Source organism: Mauremys mutica, chromosome 17 (genome assembly GCF_020497125.1).
Source record: "Mauremys mutica isolate MM-2020 ecotype Southern chromosome 17, ASM2049712v1, whole genome shotgun sequence".
NCBI classification, from domain to species: domain Eukaryota; kingdom Metazoa; phylum Chordata; order Testudines; family Geoemydidae; genus Mauremys; species Mauremys mutica.
Genome location: NC_059088.1, coordinates 18,661,424 through 18,676,754, shown reverse-complemented (window position 1 = coordinate 18,676,754; position 15,331 = coordinate 18,661,424). Strand labels below are relative to the sequence as shown.

The window sequence follows — 15,331 nt, the reverse complement described above, 5'->3', positions numbered from 1 at the left end:
TCTTCCTCCCTAACACTCACTGCCCTCCCTCCTTCCCTCACATATCTGGGGAGAGCACCCTGGGGCCCAGGGGAAGATGCACTGAGCTGAGAGTCTGGAGACCTACTGGCTGTCGTGAGCATCTCTGTGCATTCTACAACTGAGCAAGACCTCGGAGCCCTCTCTGTGAGGGAGGCAGCTATTTTACAGAGCTGGTAACCTCTGGCAGAATTGGGCACAGACCCCAGGTCAAGAATACAGCAAGTCCAAGCCTCAGCCTCACTGCCATTCAGAAGGGATTTGCCACAACTGTGTGCTTGGCTACCCTGTCTGGAACTACTAGACAACACTTCCCTGCCAGAACCAGGCGTAGATTATTGTTTATTGTTTGAATGGCAGGAGCACCTAGAGGCGTGGTTAGGAATGGGGCCCCCGTTCTGCTAGGCACCGTGCACACCATGGGCTGCCCCAAAGAGCTTACACTGGATATATGTGATGAGAGGCAAGGGAGGTTGTGACGTTCCCCTCTGGTGTTGTCTGGACCAGTGATCTTCTAGGCCACTCCAATCCTTGACTCTGGGAGCCAGCCTCACCCTGCTCTGGGCTGTTCATGCACAGCCTTTGGCATGTCATCTGCTCCTTGGATTGTGCAACTGAATAACACTAGCCAATATCTCTGGTCCCAAGGAACCTCTGCCTTGCAGTGTCCAGTTATGCCCTCTGGATGCTGCAAGCTTATATGAGTTCGTGAATTTAACATAGAAATTTATATGTACCAGTCTTGTTATCCCAAGGGGAGTATCTGACACTCTTCAAACAAAACACACTGCTTTAGGTAGGATAAGCAAACAGATTTATTAACTACACAGATAGATTTTAAGTGATTATAAGTCAAAACATAACAAGTCGGATCTGGTCAAACGAAATAAAAGCAAAACGCGTTCTAAGCTGATCTTAACACTTTCAGTGCCCTTACAAACTCAGATGCTTCTCATCACAGGCTGGCTGGTTGCCCTTCAGCCAGGCTGTCCACTTTGATCAGTGCTTCAGTCGCTTGGTGTGGTGTCTGTAGTCGGAGGTGGAAGAGAGCCTGGCAAACGTCTCTCCCTTTTATCATGTCCTTTCTTCCCTCTTGGCTTTGCCGCCCCCCTTCAGAGCCAGGTGAGCATCACCTCATCGCAGTCCCAAACTGACCAAAGTCAGGGGGTGACTCACTCAAGAGTCCATCAGATTCTTTTGTTGCTACCTTGGCCAGCGTCCTTTATTCCTGTGAGGCTGGGCTGGGTTTGTCCCATACATGCCCTGATGAGGTGTGAACTGCCCCTCTGCTCTTAGAGAGTTTTTGCCTGGGCTTGCTTTAAGCCAGGAGGATACATTTTCAGCCTCATAACTATATACATGAAATTACAGCCTATAACATTACTATAACATTAATTATTCAGTACATCATGAGCCTTCCAAAGATACCTGACATGACAAGCTTTGCATTGGCTACCACACAATCATATTATAAGGATGAACATGGGGGTGCTGGGTGTTCCCCCAAGGTACAGAGTGTCACAGAGGTTACTCAGACAGACCCGGGAGCACAGGGAACAGGGACTGTGCAGCAGTCACAGCCCAGCAGCCACCCAGCCACCACCCAGCCCTTCACAGGCAGCAGGCCGAGCTGGGGCTTGGAGAGGTTTAAGGCCGAGAACATGGTGGTTTTGCTTGTCCGTGGCATAAGGGCAGGTGGGGGAGGGAGTGAGAAGGTGCTTCTGGGATGAGCTAACTGATGGGTGCTGACGGCTGCATCATTTCCGGGGGGAAGAGGGGACTGGCGATGGCTCAGTGCCATCTAAAAGATGAGTTAGTCAGGCAGGCCATAGCTGGGAAGGGCTGACATGTTGTTTGTGTTCAGTGCTGTGGAGGAGCGGGGACCAGCATAGGGAGGCACAGGGGGGTGACCCGCTGAGCCCAATGAGCCAGGCAATGATCTGGCAGTAGCTTTTCGAAAGGGTTTAAGGAGGAAGATGGGTTTGACAAGGCCAGAGAGAAGGAGGAGGATGTGGTCATGAAGGTGAGAGATGATGAGGGCCTGGGCCAGAGACACAGCTGTGTGGCCAAAGGACAGGCTGGGTCTTAGACAGGCCGGGCTGGAAGGAGGGATATGATCCAGACACAGCATGGATGTCTAGAGAGAGGGATAAGTCAAAGTCAATGCCCAGGTTACGGGCGTGTTGGTGATGGCAGGGGACCGAGAGAGCAGGGTGCTGGGAGGGCTTGGGGGACAGGTTAAGTGTTCTGTTTTGGCCAGGTTGAGATTCAGGGTCTGTCTTCTGGGAACAGTTAACTCAAGCTCCCTATGCTCCGGTGACTCCTCTCGAGTCAGCCCAGCCCACGTGAGAGCAGCCCCGCTGTGCAGTAACCCTCCAGCTGCTGTGTCCACACTGGCGCTGCCCTGGCTCATGTGAGGCACTACGGTTCCTGGGGGCATGTCCCCTAGTGCTTAGCCCTGCGTGAGCTGAGCCGCTCTATGGATTCTTTCCCAGTGAACTAGGGGAGAACTTGTCTGTCCTTGCTGGGGCCACGGGGGAATTGTAGGAAGGCACTGGAGGACTAGCAGCACTCGAGTGGAACTAGTCTGCTTCCACACTAGAGTGGTTGTGTTAGCTGCTGAGGAGTTGTGCTCGCCCGAGCTGTCGCCTGTACCCCCGATGGCCCAGCCAGCTCCAGTTAAAAGCAATGCACTCGAGTGAGGGGTTTGTGTGTGGATGGGAGGGGAGTGAGGGGCAGCGCTCCTGTTATAACTTGAGTTAACTCTGCAGTGAAGAGGCCCTGTCCATTGGCTGCAGGTTGCTGCAGCCACATTGGTCTCAGGATATGACAGAGACGAGGTGGGTCAGGTAACATCTTTGATTGGACCAATGTCTATCGGTGAGAGCCAAGCTTTCGAGCTGCACAGAGCCCAGGTCTGGGACAGGTTCTCAGAGCTCCATGCAGCTCAAGAGCTTGTCTCTCTCACCAGCAGAAGTTGGTCCAATTAAAGATAATACTTCACCCACCTTCTCCTGCTTTCGTTGGTGGCAGGAAGCTCAGGTGAGCAAGGGAGCTCGGCCAACTCAGCCCCATGGCTGTGAATGCTGCTTCCACAGCCCCGGGCAGAGAGACGGGGGTCTGACTTCTCCCTGACCCCCCAGCACCTTGGGTTGTCATTTCCACCAGTGGAAAGTAGGATTAAGCTGCTCTGCCTGGGTGAAAATGATGACACAAAGTGCCAGGAATGGCAAGTCGAGCTCAGGCACTGCAGCATGGGCACCTACATGGACATGCAGAACACCAGCTGGAGGGTACCTGGGCAGCCCTGCCCCCTGTGTTGCCAACTCTTATGAGTTTGTCATGAGTCTCATGATAGTTATTGTTTTCCTGAAAGCCCCAGCTCCTGGAGCCAAGTGGAGATGTGATGACTTCAGCCTTTATTCTTAAAGAAAAAGTCAGTTTCTAGCCCTCCTGGCTGTAGTGAAAGCATTACAATGTTTCCCCCATGTACACTAAAGGCTCAAAAAGCAGAAGGCAAATAAAAAGGACCCCAAGATTATTTTAGAGACTCACAGAATTTTAAAGCCAATCTCATGATTTTTGGTCAGCCTGACTCATGCTTTTTGAACATTTGGGGTTGGCAATATTAGCCCTGGCACATGCTGTGCTGGCCCTCGGAGAGGGCCTGGGTCAGCATGGGTCCTTCGGTGATACAGCCCTGCTCCGAGAAGCAGCAAGGGCCCGAGGCAGCAGTGCAGCACACCGAGGCCCTCTGACAGCCCCAGGAAGAAGTCAAGAAGCTCATAGAAATGGCAGCTGGCGTAGGGCAGCAGCCTCCGCACCAGTAAGTCTAGGAGCAGGGCTGTCCCGTACGGCACCCAGAGAAGGAAGAACAGACATGTCACCCCAACCCGCAGCTGCCAGCCACTCCTGCGCCATGTCAGCATTGCCTTGGCTACGCCCAGTGCAGCAGGGAGCAGAATGAAAACAACCAGGCAGGATGTGACGTGGGCCAGGTACCACCCGGTCATGTCCCTCATCATACACAGCTTCTGCGGGTGCCCCTCCGTCCCACTCAGCAAGGCAGCTGGCACTGCCAGGAGGACAGCTGCCACCCAGAGAGCCACGGCCATGCACCAGTGGTGCCGGCTGGGAACCCATTTGCCCCACATGGCACTGCATGCACCAGCAGCTACCAGCAACCCTTCAGCGAAGAGGCTTCCATGCCACAGCATGTACGCCATCTTGCAGAGCCCGTTACCAATGACCCAACCTTGCCTGATGCCTGCAGCAAAAAATGGCAGCATGGCCGTGAAGATGGTGGTGCCAAGCATCAGCTGGAACAAGGAGGCTCTGCCAGGGGGCCAGCCCCAAAGACTCCGGCAGCGGGTCAAGGCCACCACCAGAGCCAGGTTACTCAACAGGCCCAGGGCACAGACCACAACCAGGAAGTTGAAGGCATGGTTGCGAAAGAATGAACAGTAGCCACTCCGGCAGGGTGCAGAGGCCAAGATCTCATCAATGTTATATTCGGAGGAGTAATTCACCATCATGTTCTCAAAGCTGTAATCGCTCATGTTTAGTTCCAGGTGGCTGGACTGGAAAAGAGAAACATCAGGTAGTTCAGCCTGTGCCGCATCTGGCAGGTGTTCCTTGACCACTGGGCTGCTCTGTGTACCCCAGGGGTTCACACACTGGGTACTGGGGGTGCATTCCTTGGCCATCAGGTCCCAATGCAAAGCCCAGGAATTCACCTATTGGGTACTGGAGGATGGGGTTCTCTGGACCTCAGGGAGCCCTGTAGGTACCAGAGTTTACATGCTGGGTGCTGGAGGGAGGTGTCATTCTTGGGACACCACATGAGGCCAGTGTGGGAGTTGAGTAGGGATTACTCCCCCCCCCCCCGCCCCGCCCCATCTCAGAGTTTATCAGGCCATGTGGCTGTAGGCATTGGGCTGGGTAATGCTGCTGAGTTGGGTGCTGCCTTTGCTGGGGTGATGGTTCTGCTCAGGTGAGCTTACTGATGCAGTACCAGGCCCCTCCACCTCCAGGCTCACTTTACACCATCCCCACATTCCCCACAACCTCAAAGGAGGCAAAAACAATGACATTTTCCATGGAACAGACTTTCTGAAAAATTTCAGTTCCAAAATATGGCAATGTTTTCTTTCAACATATACAGTCAAAATGAAACAATTTAATATTCCTGAAATCAAAACACTTCATTGCAACATTAAACTGTGTTCTCCCATAGTAACACATTGCATTATGGGAGTTGAGTTCAGCAGCCTGATACTTCCGTTCTCCCTTGACCTAACTACATTTCCCCTAATGCACCTGAATCATGTGATTCCCATGATGCACCATGCAGTCAGATTGCCTTATGGGAAATGTAGTCCTCCAGGGAGCCTGGCTCATAGAAGAGAATGGAGCCAGGACTACAGCTCCCATAAGTAGGGCCCTACCAAATTCACCATTAATTTTGGTCAATTTCATGGCCATAGGATTTTAAAAATTGTAAATTTCATGATTTCAGCTATTTAAATCTGAAATTTCACAGTGTTGTAATTTTTGGGGTCCTGACCCAAAAATGAGTTGTGTGGGTGGGGGTGGAAATTGCAAGGTTATTGTAGGGGGGGGTTCAGTACTGATACCCTTACTTCTGCGCTGCTGCTGGCGGCAGCGCTGCCTTCAGAGCTGGGCAGCTGGAGAACAGCAGCTACTGGCCTAGAGCCCAGCTCTGAAGGCAGCGCTGCCGCCAGCTGCAGCGCAAAAGAAAGGATGGCCTGGCCTGGCCTGGTATGGTATAGCCACCCTTACTTCTACACTGCTGCCTGCAGTGCTGGGCCCTCAGCCAGCAGCCACCACTCTCTGGTACACTGAAGGCAGCAGTGCAGAAGTAAGGGTGGTCTGATATGGTATTGCCACTTGTACTTCTGCACTGCTGCTGCCAGGATGCTGCCTTCAGAGCTGGGTTCCCGGCCAACAGCTGTCACTCTCTGGCTGCCCAGCTCTGAATGCAGTGCAGAAGTAAGGGTTGCAATACCACAAGCCCCCCCCCCCAAATAACCTTATGACCTGCCTGCAATGCCCTTTTAGGTCAGGACCCCCAATTTGAGAAATGCTGGTGTCCCCCATGAAATCACACAAAAGACCAGATTTCACAGGAGAGACCAGATTTCATGGTCTGTGGCACGTTTTTCATGGCCGTGAATTTGGTAGAGCCATACCCATAAGGCAACAACAACAGAGGGAAATAGTTTAATGGTCCATTTAAATCAATGAAACATTCCAATTTGGCTCGGAATGACCTGCAATGAACTATCGCATTTCAGTTTATTCGACAGAAAATGGAAATTTTTCAAAACAATCAAAATTTTCCTGTGGAGAATTTCAATTTTTGTGGAAACTGCATATTTCTGTCAGAAAATCATTGCACCAGAATATTCCCAACAAACTCTACTTTACAAGGTGCTCCATCCCGGAGATCGCTGCTCCATCCCGGAGATCTCAGCTCCATTGAGCAGGTCGTTGGTTGCACAGACACGGGCCTAGACTGTGCAACACTTCCGGCTGCTAGCGAGCACTCTGGTCATATGTGTAAGCAGCAAGTGTTGCGCAATTCAGCCTGTGGAACCCTCTGGTTTGTGCCATTGTGTTTGGACAAGGAGTTTTAAAGGCTGCGCTCCTATGTCTTGCTCTCTGACCAAGTTCTGCACTGATGGCTCAGAGAGAGCCTCCTCACATCCATTTGCCACATCTGAGTGTTGCCAACTTGGCAACTTTGTCACTAGATTTAGCGACTTTTTGCAAAAAGAACAGGAGTATTTGTGGCACCTTAAAGACTAACAAATTTATTTTAGCATGAGCTTTCGTGAGCTGCAGCTCACTTCTTCGGTTTCCCTAGCAAGAAAATAAGTGTCCAAGTGACCAGTGACAAATCTAGTGACTTTCACTGCCAATTACAGTGACGTTCAGATCCTGTAGTAAGGCGTCATCCCTGGAGGCACGGTGCCCCCCATCCCATTGGGGCACACGGCCCTGTCTCACCCCACCCCACCTTCCATCCATGCACCTCTGTTTGCCAGCTAACCTGCCTCCCCCGCCCAGCCCGCTTCATTAGCCGGCTTTCCCTGCATGACAGGGTGTGCTACCTACTACGGAGCATCGAGAAAGAACATTTGAGTAAAAACAAGCCCTGGCTAATGTGCTGCTCTCTCCAAAGTGCGCCTGGCTTTAGCAAAGTATTTAATTAGCCTCCATGAACTTCTTTTCCTCACCCTGCACATTACAGTGATCTCAGCCCAAGAAGCACTGGATGCGATTCCTTCTGAGGACATGCTCAATTGAGACAATGACATTGACTTGGTGTGCAGCAGAATGTAGTAAGAAGAGCACGGAATGGATTTTGTTAACACTGTTGACCTGCTTGTGAATGATTTTGTGACTATACTCACCAGGGCGCATATATATATGTATATATATATTCTCTGTTGAATTCTCTGGCCATTTTGTTTAGTGACATTTTTTACTCCTTTTAAGTGCTTAAACAGCTACATCTAGCAACTTTTCAGGGTTTGTCTGGTGACTTCCTGCTATGTGGAATTGGCAACCCCGTGAGAGTCTGATTCCAGCTGCCGTGGGGTGGAGTTCGACTCCTCAGTTATGCCCCATCTACCTGGCTGTCCCGCTCAGACACAAACACAGGGTTGTTTCATAGCGAGATGTTTCTCTGTACGAAGCCGCAGCGCTTGGGGGCCTGCCTGAAGGAGCCCCCATGGGCCCCCCTGAAATGTCCCACCTGGCCCTGCAGCTCCATCCCTCTAGGTTTCTCACAGACTGCCGCGCCAGGAGGAAGTCCTCATATTTGTCTCACTCTCACACAGCTTCTGTCTCTGGTTCCTTTTGGCCTCCAGAAGGTCACAAATCCCTGTTCTCTCAATGTGTCCTTCTCACTGGCTTTTGTGCCAGTCCACTGGGATGCTCCCAGGTCTTCAGTTTCAGGCCAGGCTGACCCTTTTCCTATCCCCTTTTCCACAGACACTTTCCCCCTGGCTGCATATATGGACCCCACATTCAAAAACACCTGTCTGCAGAGACAGCAAGGCATAAACCGCTGGGAGCCAGATTTATTGGCTGTTTGTAGTCGCCTTTGCATTCAATCACTAGCTCGGAGCCAGATTTATTGCCTGTTTATAGTCGCCTTTGCATTCAATCACTAGAAGCCAGGTTTATTGGCTGTTTATAGTTGCCTTTGCATTCAATTTTCTCCTGCAATATTCACACAAAGTAATTGTGTTTGTGTGGACGTGGGCAGTCCTGGCTTGAAAGGTGCAGTCACACATCCTAGTACCTCCTGTTTGATTAATCACCGCAGTGTCATGCTTTTGGACTGGGGTTTTTGGCAGCACCCAGCTGTGCGAATAAGCAGTGTCCCATCTAGACCACATGTAGGCACGGGGACAAGTTCAAAGATGAATCCAGTCTGATGTAACTTACCCTTTCTCTCAGCCCCTTCAGCACGTCACCCAACTCCTAGCCTGCCACTCCCATGCCCCTCTGTTTCCACATCACCTCTGACCATGGCCCTCTCAATCCAACCAGCTTGCACTGTGACCTACCCCAGCTGAGTCCCCTTTTCTCCTCGGTAAGAAGGTTGGATGGTGCCTGAGTCAATGCGAGGAGCTGTTTTCTGTGTAGGGTGACCAGATGTCTGGATATAGGGGCTTTGTCTTATATAGGACCCTGTTACTCCTCCCCGCCCCCGTCCTGATTCTTCATACTTGCTATCTGGTAACCCTAGTTCTGCCCGCATTTACACCCGTTCAGTGCCACAGTGAGGAGCTGAGGGCCAGGGAGTGTAAGTCACAGCCCCTTGCACCTCACCTCTGAACATCACCCTCTGGAGAAGTGTGGAATGGGCTGGGGGGAGACAGCCAAGGGCCTGTATCTGGACTAGGGAAGGGGTAGTGTGGAGGTCTCCAAGCCGTCTAATGAGAGTGGCGGAGTGGGAGAGGTCTCTGTGGTCAGAGCAGAGGGTGGGGCTTCTGGGCTGGACGTTGTCAGGAGTGAGAGATGTTGTAGCCAGTGGGCCATGCTGGGTAGCTGGGATGGGCTGAGGGGCGGGGTGAGAGGGTTGAATCTCTGGTCTAAGGCAAGACATTTGTGCTCCTAATGAGAGGCTGAGCTGGAGGACAGGCCCTGGGCTGTGTGTGTGGGGCGGGGGTGGGGGGGGGTGGCCCACATTGGAAGGGCTGGTGGGTTCAGAAGAAGGCTGCTGCTTTGTGGGCTGAGGCCAGGCTGGGCCTGGGCAGAATTGTAGCTGTGACTGAGACAAAGCTGCCTTGCCAACGTTTATTATTATAGCCACTGTCTCGCAGCCAGGCTGCTTAGAATTAATGGAGTTTATTTACAACCATCGCTGTGTCTTAAGCAAGTTTGTTATCTGAGTGTGACAGTCATTATGTGGGGCAGGTGGAGAGGGCTTGGCCTGGGGCTTACCTGCTGGCACAGTCCAGGAGAGGGGAAGCTGGTGTGAGGGACGGAGGGGCAGACCAACACCATGAAACAAGCAGTGATCACCTGGCGTCTGGTGCTGGGTGAGGAAAAGGTGTCTCTTGGCTACACTCGACTGGAGGTAACAGCTATAAATCCCTTTCATTACACATAGGAAATGAGGTCTAGAAATGGCCTCTTTCTAACATCCCATTGCAAGCTGAGCTCTGGCAGGTAGCAGCTGGGACCGTCTCACTGAGCTGATGTTTTGTGACATGGTCTGGATCCTCCTTGAGTCAGTGATGGACAGTCATTGACACCGGTCTCTACATCACCTTAGAGCCCATCAAATCACCAACTGAGTGGGGCAGCAAAGTCTGTTTTTTAACCCTAATTCAACACCAGTTTGTGTTACTGTAATAGTAGAATCATAGAATATCAGGGTTGGAAGGGACCTCAGGAGGTATCTAGTCCAACCCCCTGCTCAAAGCAGGACCAACACCAACTAAACCATCCCAGCCAGGGCTTTGTCAAGCCGGCCCTTAAAAATCTCTAAGGAAGGAGATTCCACCACCTCCCTAGGTAACCCATTCTAGTGCTTCACCACCCTCCTAGGGAAAAAGTTTTTCCTAATATCCAAACTAATAAGAGCATGAGGAGTGCCATTTTCACTTAACAGATGTTTGTCTAGAACTTTAACTCCATTGTCACAGAGTTTTTGTGTGATAATTTTCTTTGTTTTTAGAAAGATTTTTTAACTGTAGAGTGTGAAACCTGTAGATGACGCTGTTGCAATTTGGATCTAGGAGCAAACTGGCTTTCACTCCACTGGCGCAGGCTGTGTGGACAGTCATAGAGTGCTGCCAGGAGACTCCATTTCCTTACAGCACAAATTGCCAATGTTGTGCTCTCTGGGCACCTCACAATGTTAATGCTTAGTGTGGAGTCACCTCTTCCACCCAGTTCCCCAGATCCCTCCGCCCTAACAGGGCCAGCTGCTGTGGCAGAACTGGCTGCAGGCAGGAAGGCAGCCATGCAATCAGGAGTTCCCCTTGCCTCTACCTAATTGGCCTGTGATTTATGACCTGTGACACAAGACAAGAACAATGGCCTGGCAGGGCCCCTCTCATCATCCACAGTGGGAACAAATGGCCTCATTTCCCAGCACACAGTGAACCCTCCTTGGCAGGATGCTGGGCTCAGCCCAACAGCCAGTGGGGGAAATCCTAGAGGAAGATTCCCCTCAGAGGTGGCCCCATCTGGGCGTCACCCATCAGATGGGATTGCTGAGGCCATTTGAGATAGGAACAGAACAGCTCAGCAGTGAACCACGGGGTGGCCAGCAATGCCTGGCACTGCGGAGAGCAGGGCAGCTGGGGCTCACCCAGAACTGGGTCTGACTTTGGCTGTTTGGAGTGTCTCTGGATATAGGGTGTTAGAGAGCCCAGGGCAGGGATCTCACCACCAAAAGCCCTTCAGACAAGTCCAGACTGGAATGGGGCATTCCTGAAAACAGCCCCTCTGCGCTGGCGCTGCACCCGGTTGTTGAGGGATCACGGGCCCAGTCTGGTGGCCTGACCGAGGGCTAGTGTGTGGGAGCCAGGCCTCAGTCTTCCCCATGGTTTCCTGTTTCTCAGGGTTTGGGGTGCAGGAGGGGGTTCCAGGCTGGGACTGAGGGGTTTGGAGTGTGGGAGGGGGATCAGGACTGGGACAGGGGGTTAGGGTATGGGGGAGGGGTGTGAGGAGCCTGGCTGGTGATGCAGGCTCTGGGGTGAGGCTGGAGATGAGGGGTTTGGGGTGCAGGAGGGTGCTCTGGGCTGGGACCAATGGGTTTGGAGGCCAGGAGGGGGATCAGGGATGGGGCATGGGAGGGGGGTGAGGGCTCTGGCTGGGGGTAGGGCTGGGGCCCTTGGGGTCCCAGGGGGGCTCTGGGCTGGGATTGAGGGGTTCGGAGGGTGGGAGAGGGATCAGGGCTGTGGCAGGGGATTGGGGCACAGGTGGGAGGGCTCAAGGGTGCAGGCTCCGGGTGGTGCTTACCGCAAGCAGCTCCTGGAAGCATGTCTCCCCTCCAGCTGCGAGGCGTGGCCAGGCGGCTCTGCGCGCTGCCCCATCCGCAGACGCCGCCCCTGCAGCTCTCATTAGCCAGGAACCCCAGCCAAAGGGAGCTGTGGGGGCAGCATCTGCAGATGGGGCAGCACACAGGGTTGTGCCCTTGGCTTACTACATAGGAGCCGGAGGGGGGTCATGCCACCTGCTTCCTGGGAGCTACGTGGAGCGAGGCAAGGCCTTGACCCCACTCCCCGGCTGGAGCATGGGAGCAGGACATGCCCCAGACCCTGCTCCCCGGGTCAGGAACAGATGCGGGAGGCTCAGCGGAGACTCAGGGATAATGTGGGGCCAGAGAGGAAAGAGAGGCAGAGCCAGCCAAGAGACGGGCGAATAATAACGGGGTGGAGGAAATGCCAGTGAGAACCAGGGAAGGGCTGGAGCTGCAGCAAGTGGGGAAGGAGGGACCCTGGGGAAGAGGAAGCTGGTTCTCTGGGGCTTGTTTGCTGTGTCCTTGGCCCCAGAGGGCAGAGCTGTCCAGCCTGTGACACTGGGGCCCCGCTGGCGTCCAGGCGAGGGGGGCAGAACCAAAGCCAGCCCTGGAGATGGGGTGAGTGTGGGCCTAGGAACATGCCCTTTCATGGTAAGCAGCCAGTCCTGTGCCCAGCGGGCCCCTCTGCCTGTCCCCCAGGGTGTAGGAGCAGCAGCAGCAGGAAGCAGTGTTTTCAGAACTAACGCACTGATCATCATTTTAACAAAGCTATTTTCCTGGGATGAAGGTCGCAAATCACAGTCAGTGCCTGGCTCAGGGCCCCAGGACGAGGCTGCAGCCAAGCTGCCAGGCAGGCTTGGTGCTGGATGCTTCACAGGTACCATGCTGGGCACAGCTGGTTGCAAAAGCCAGTCTCAAGCCAATGACAGCAGCTCCCAGCTCTAGTTCTGCAGACAAGAGTCAGTCTGCCCCACAGGGCGAGCACTCAGTGACCAGGGGATCAGGCAGGGGTTGGGGGATCTGTGATGTACCAGCTGGCTGTCTGGGCTCAGTTCACAAATAAAAATGATACTGCAACCCACTGAGCTCCTGTGCTGGATGGGAAGAGGGGGGGAAGCACAAGGTGATGCCTCTGGATAAACTCCCAAACCACCATTGCTGGTGTTCATCCCCACAGAATCCACTCCTGACAGCTTAGGAGTGGCCCAGGTCTGGGATGGCTGGGGATTGGGATTGAGGAGCATGGGGAGCCCAGGGAAGCATCCCTCTCCAGTGTCCCATGCTTGGAGAGCTGTCACTCCTGTTGGTCTCACCTGCATTCTCCCCAAACTCAGAGTCTCCTCACTCTATTGGAGGAAAGAATGACTCTTGAATAGGAGATCCTAGAGTTACTTTCCCTAAAGGAAGGAATCCTGCAGTACCTTCTCCTTCCTGAAGGGAGAGCTGGCGTGTTCCTTGGTTTGGGTCTTTGTCCCACTGGAGCAGGGAGCTGAGTGAGTGAAAAGCGCCTGGCACAAATCATAGGTACAGGGAATCTCTCCCCTGGCACTGGCAGGTGGAGAGGGAGGCAGGAGGAGAGCTGCGGGGGAAATGCTTTCCCATCCTGTGGAAGTCAAGATCTAATTTTTTCCCCATTCCACACCAAGCTGGACACCAAGCCCTGCCAACATTTTCTTGGAAAAATCAGAGAGCAAGCGAGAGCAGCCTTCAAATATCCAATAGTCCAGAGGTTCAGCTGCTCTGCGGAGGACCTGGGATCATGTCCCTGTGCTGCCTGGCTTGGTGCAGGGCCTTGAATCTGGGGCTCCCCTCAGTACCCTAACCCCAGGGTCAGTCCTGACTTAATTACTCCTACTAAGCAGGACAGCGCAGCCAGCCAGGCTGGAGAGAGGCTCCTATAGCCCAGGTTCGGATGTGGGCCAGGGGAGTGCCCAAAGCACTGGGCTGTGAGCAACTGGGGCAAGATCCTGTCTGGCTTTGACCAGAAATTCCATTCTGAGCTGAGAAACCTTCCTGGGCAGCTTCACAGACGCCAAGACATTCCTGAGGAAAGTCTCTGTTTCCAGGACTCACTATCTTCCAATGAAAACCAGTTTTGTCAGAAAGCCCCGACAAGCTGTGCTCAGGAGCCAGGAGTGTTAGCCCAGCATGTGCCTGTGTCAGCAGCCGGGATCAAACCAGGGAACTCTGGAGCTTAGGGCCTGAGCTTCTACCACATGAGCTAAAAGCCAACTGTCTGTTAGCTAAGGCTGCAGAGCAGACTCATTTAACTCTCTCTGTAAGTGGTCTTGGTGCCACTGGATGGGACAGAACGCCACACCCAGATGGTGTGTGGGTTACACCTGCACCACTCCACACTCCGCCTTTGCTCTCAGCCCCTCACCTTCACTACAGGAGCGAATCTATTCTAGGAGGACAGTGTAGGTGGGCAAAGGAGCCCCTGGACTCACCGCAGTGATGATGCAGTTGTTCCCCATGGTGTCCGCGTGCTGTGCGAATTGTGGTTGGAACAGGAAAGCTCTCTCTGCCTTTGTCTGTCTGTCCAAGGGGAGGGGACAGGCTGCCGCTACAAGATAAGAGCTGGGATATTAAAAACAAACTTTCTGCTCCCATGAAACCCCCGGAATGAAGGAAACAGGTGGAGGCCGCACTGCCAGTAAGTGCCTGGAGTCCTCTGGGCAGGAAACACTCCCGGAGGGGACCAATATACTGGATATCCTGGCAGGGTTCCCAATGCCAAGGAATGCATCTCTTCTCTAGGCTTCCTGTCTGGATGCCTCATATACATGTTCAAGGCCCTGAGATAAATGCATGCCAGAGACTTGACCCGACTGACTCCATATCTCAGACTACACGTAGGACCAGCCTACAGCCAGATTACAGCCAACCCCACATGGCATCCTTCGGGGTCCAGTTCACTGGCCAGCATGGAGTGGGCACCTGCCCTTCCCTGTTCCTCCCAGTCCCTCAGCCCTCCCATTCCACCATCACCCGCCTCACCTCTCTGGCCTGTTCATTTGCTTCTTACCTTAGAAATGTCAGGACTGGTGATCCTGGGCTCCCCTGGTTTGGCTGGAGGACTCACAGCAGGGCTTACAGCAGGGTTCAGCTGACCACCATATTTGGGGTCAAGAAGGAATTTTCCTCCATGGTAGATTGGCAGTGGCCCTGGAGGTTTTTCGCCTTCCTCCGAAGCATGGGGGAGGGGTCGCTTGCTTAAGGAGTGGGTGGATCGGCTTATGTGGCCTGCATCTTGCAGGAGGTCAGACTAGATGATCATAATGGTCCCTTCTGATCTTGAATTCTATGATTCTATGATTCTATATCAGGAGCTTTTCCTCCCCGTTACTCAAAGGGGGAGGCATGGTTTGTATTTTTAACTCAGACCTTCTTTTCCCAAGTGTGTATTAGTCATTTGAGTTACACAGGCATCTACAAAAGCAAACTCAACCCAAAGTGTGTCAGACAGTCTGACTACATTTCCCTTCCCCACTCTGCTGCTATCTCTCATGTGCCTGGGCAGATGAGATTTGCATTTCTCATGTCAAAAACAGCAAAAAAAGACAAATTTGAAGGCCTTCATCATCCTTATCATCGAACAGGAGACCTAAAGGCATAGGCCCCCTCTTTGTCCCTTTGCTGGTCAGCTCGTCAGTAACCTGGCTGGGCAGTGGCTGTCTATAGCTGATTTCTAGATTTAGCTGGAGCACCCAAGCTATTCAGCAGCCCCTACGCTCGGGATCCTAGCACTGATTTTCTGCAGCTACACCCTGGAGAGCTCAGCATCTCCTTGGCTTT

The 15,331-nt window shown here is 53.0% G+C and overlaps 1 protein-coding gene across 1 annotated transcript; it reads right to left on the bottom strand.

The window, feature by feature from the left end:
• Positions 1-1,098: 1,098 nt before the first annotated feature.
• Positions 1,099-14,186, bottom strand: ACKR1 (atypical chemokine receptor 1 (Duffy blood group)). Its single transcript, XM_044990689.1, has 2 exons — positions 13,984-14,186; positions 1,099-4,598 (listed from the first exon to the last, which is right to left on the bottom strand). Exons 1-2 carry the CDS (start codon positions 14,008-14,010, stop codon positions 3,615-3,617), a joined length of 1,011 nt encoding a protein of 336 aa, XP_044846624.1. The 5' UTR covers positions 14,011-14,186; the 3' UTR covers positions 1,099-3,614.
• Between the last annotated feature and the right edge of the window lie 1,145 nt (positions 14,187-15,331).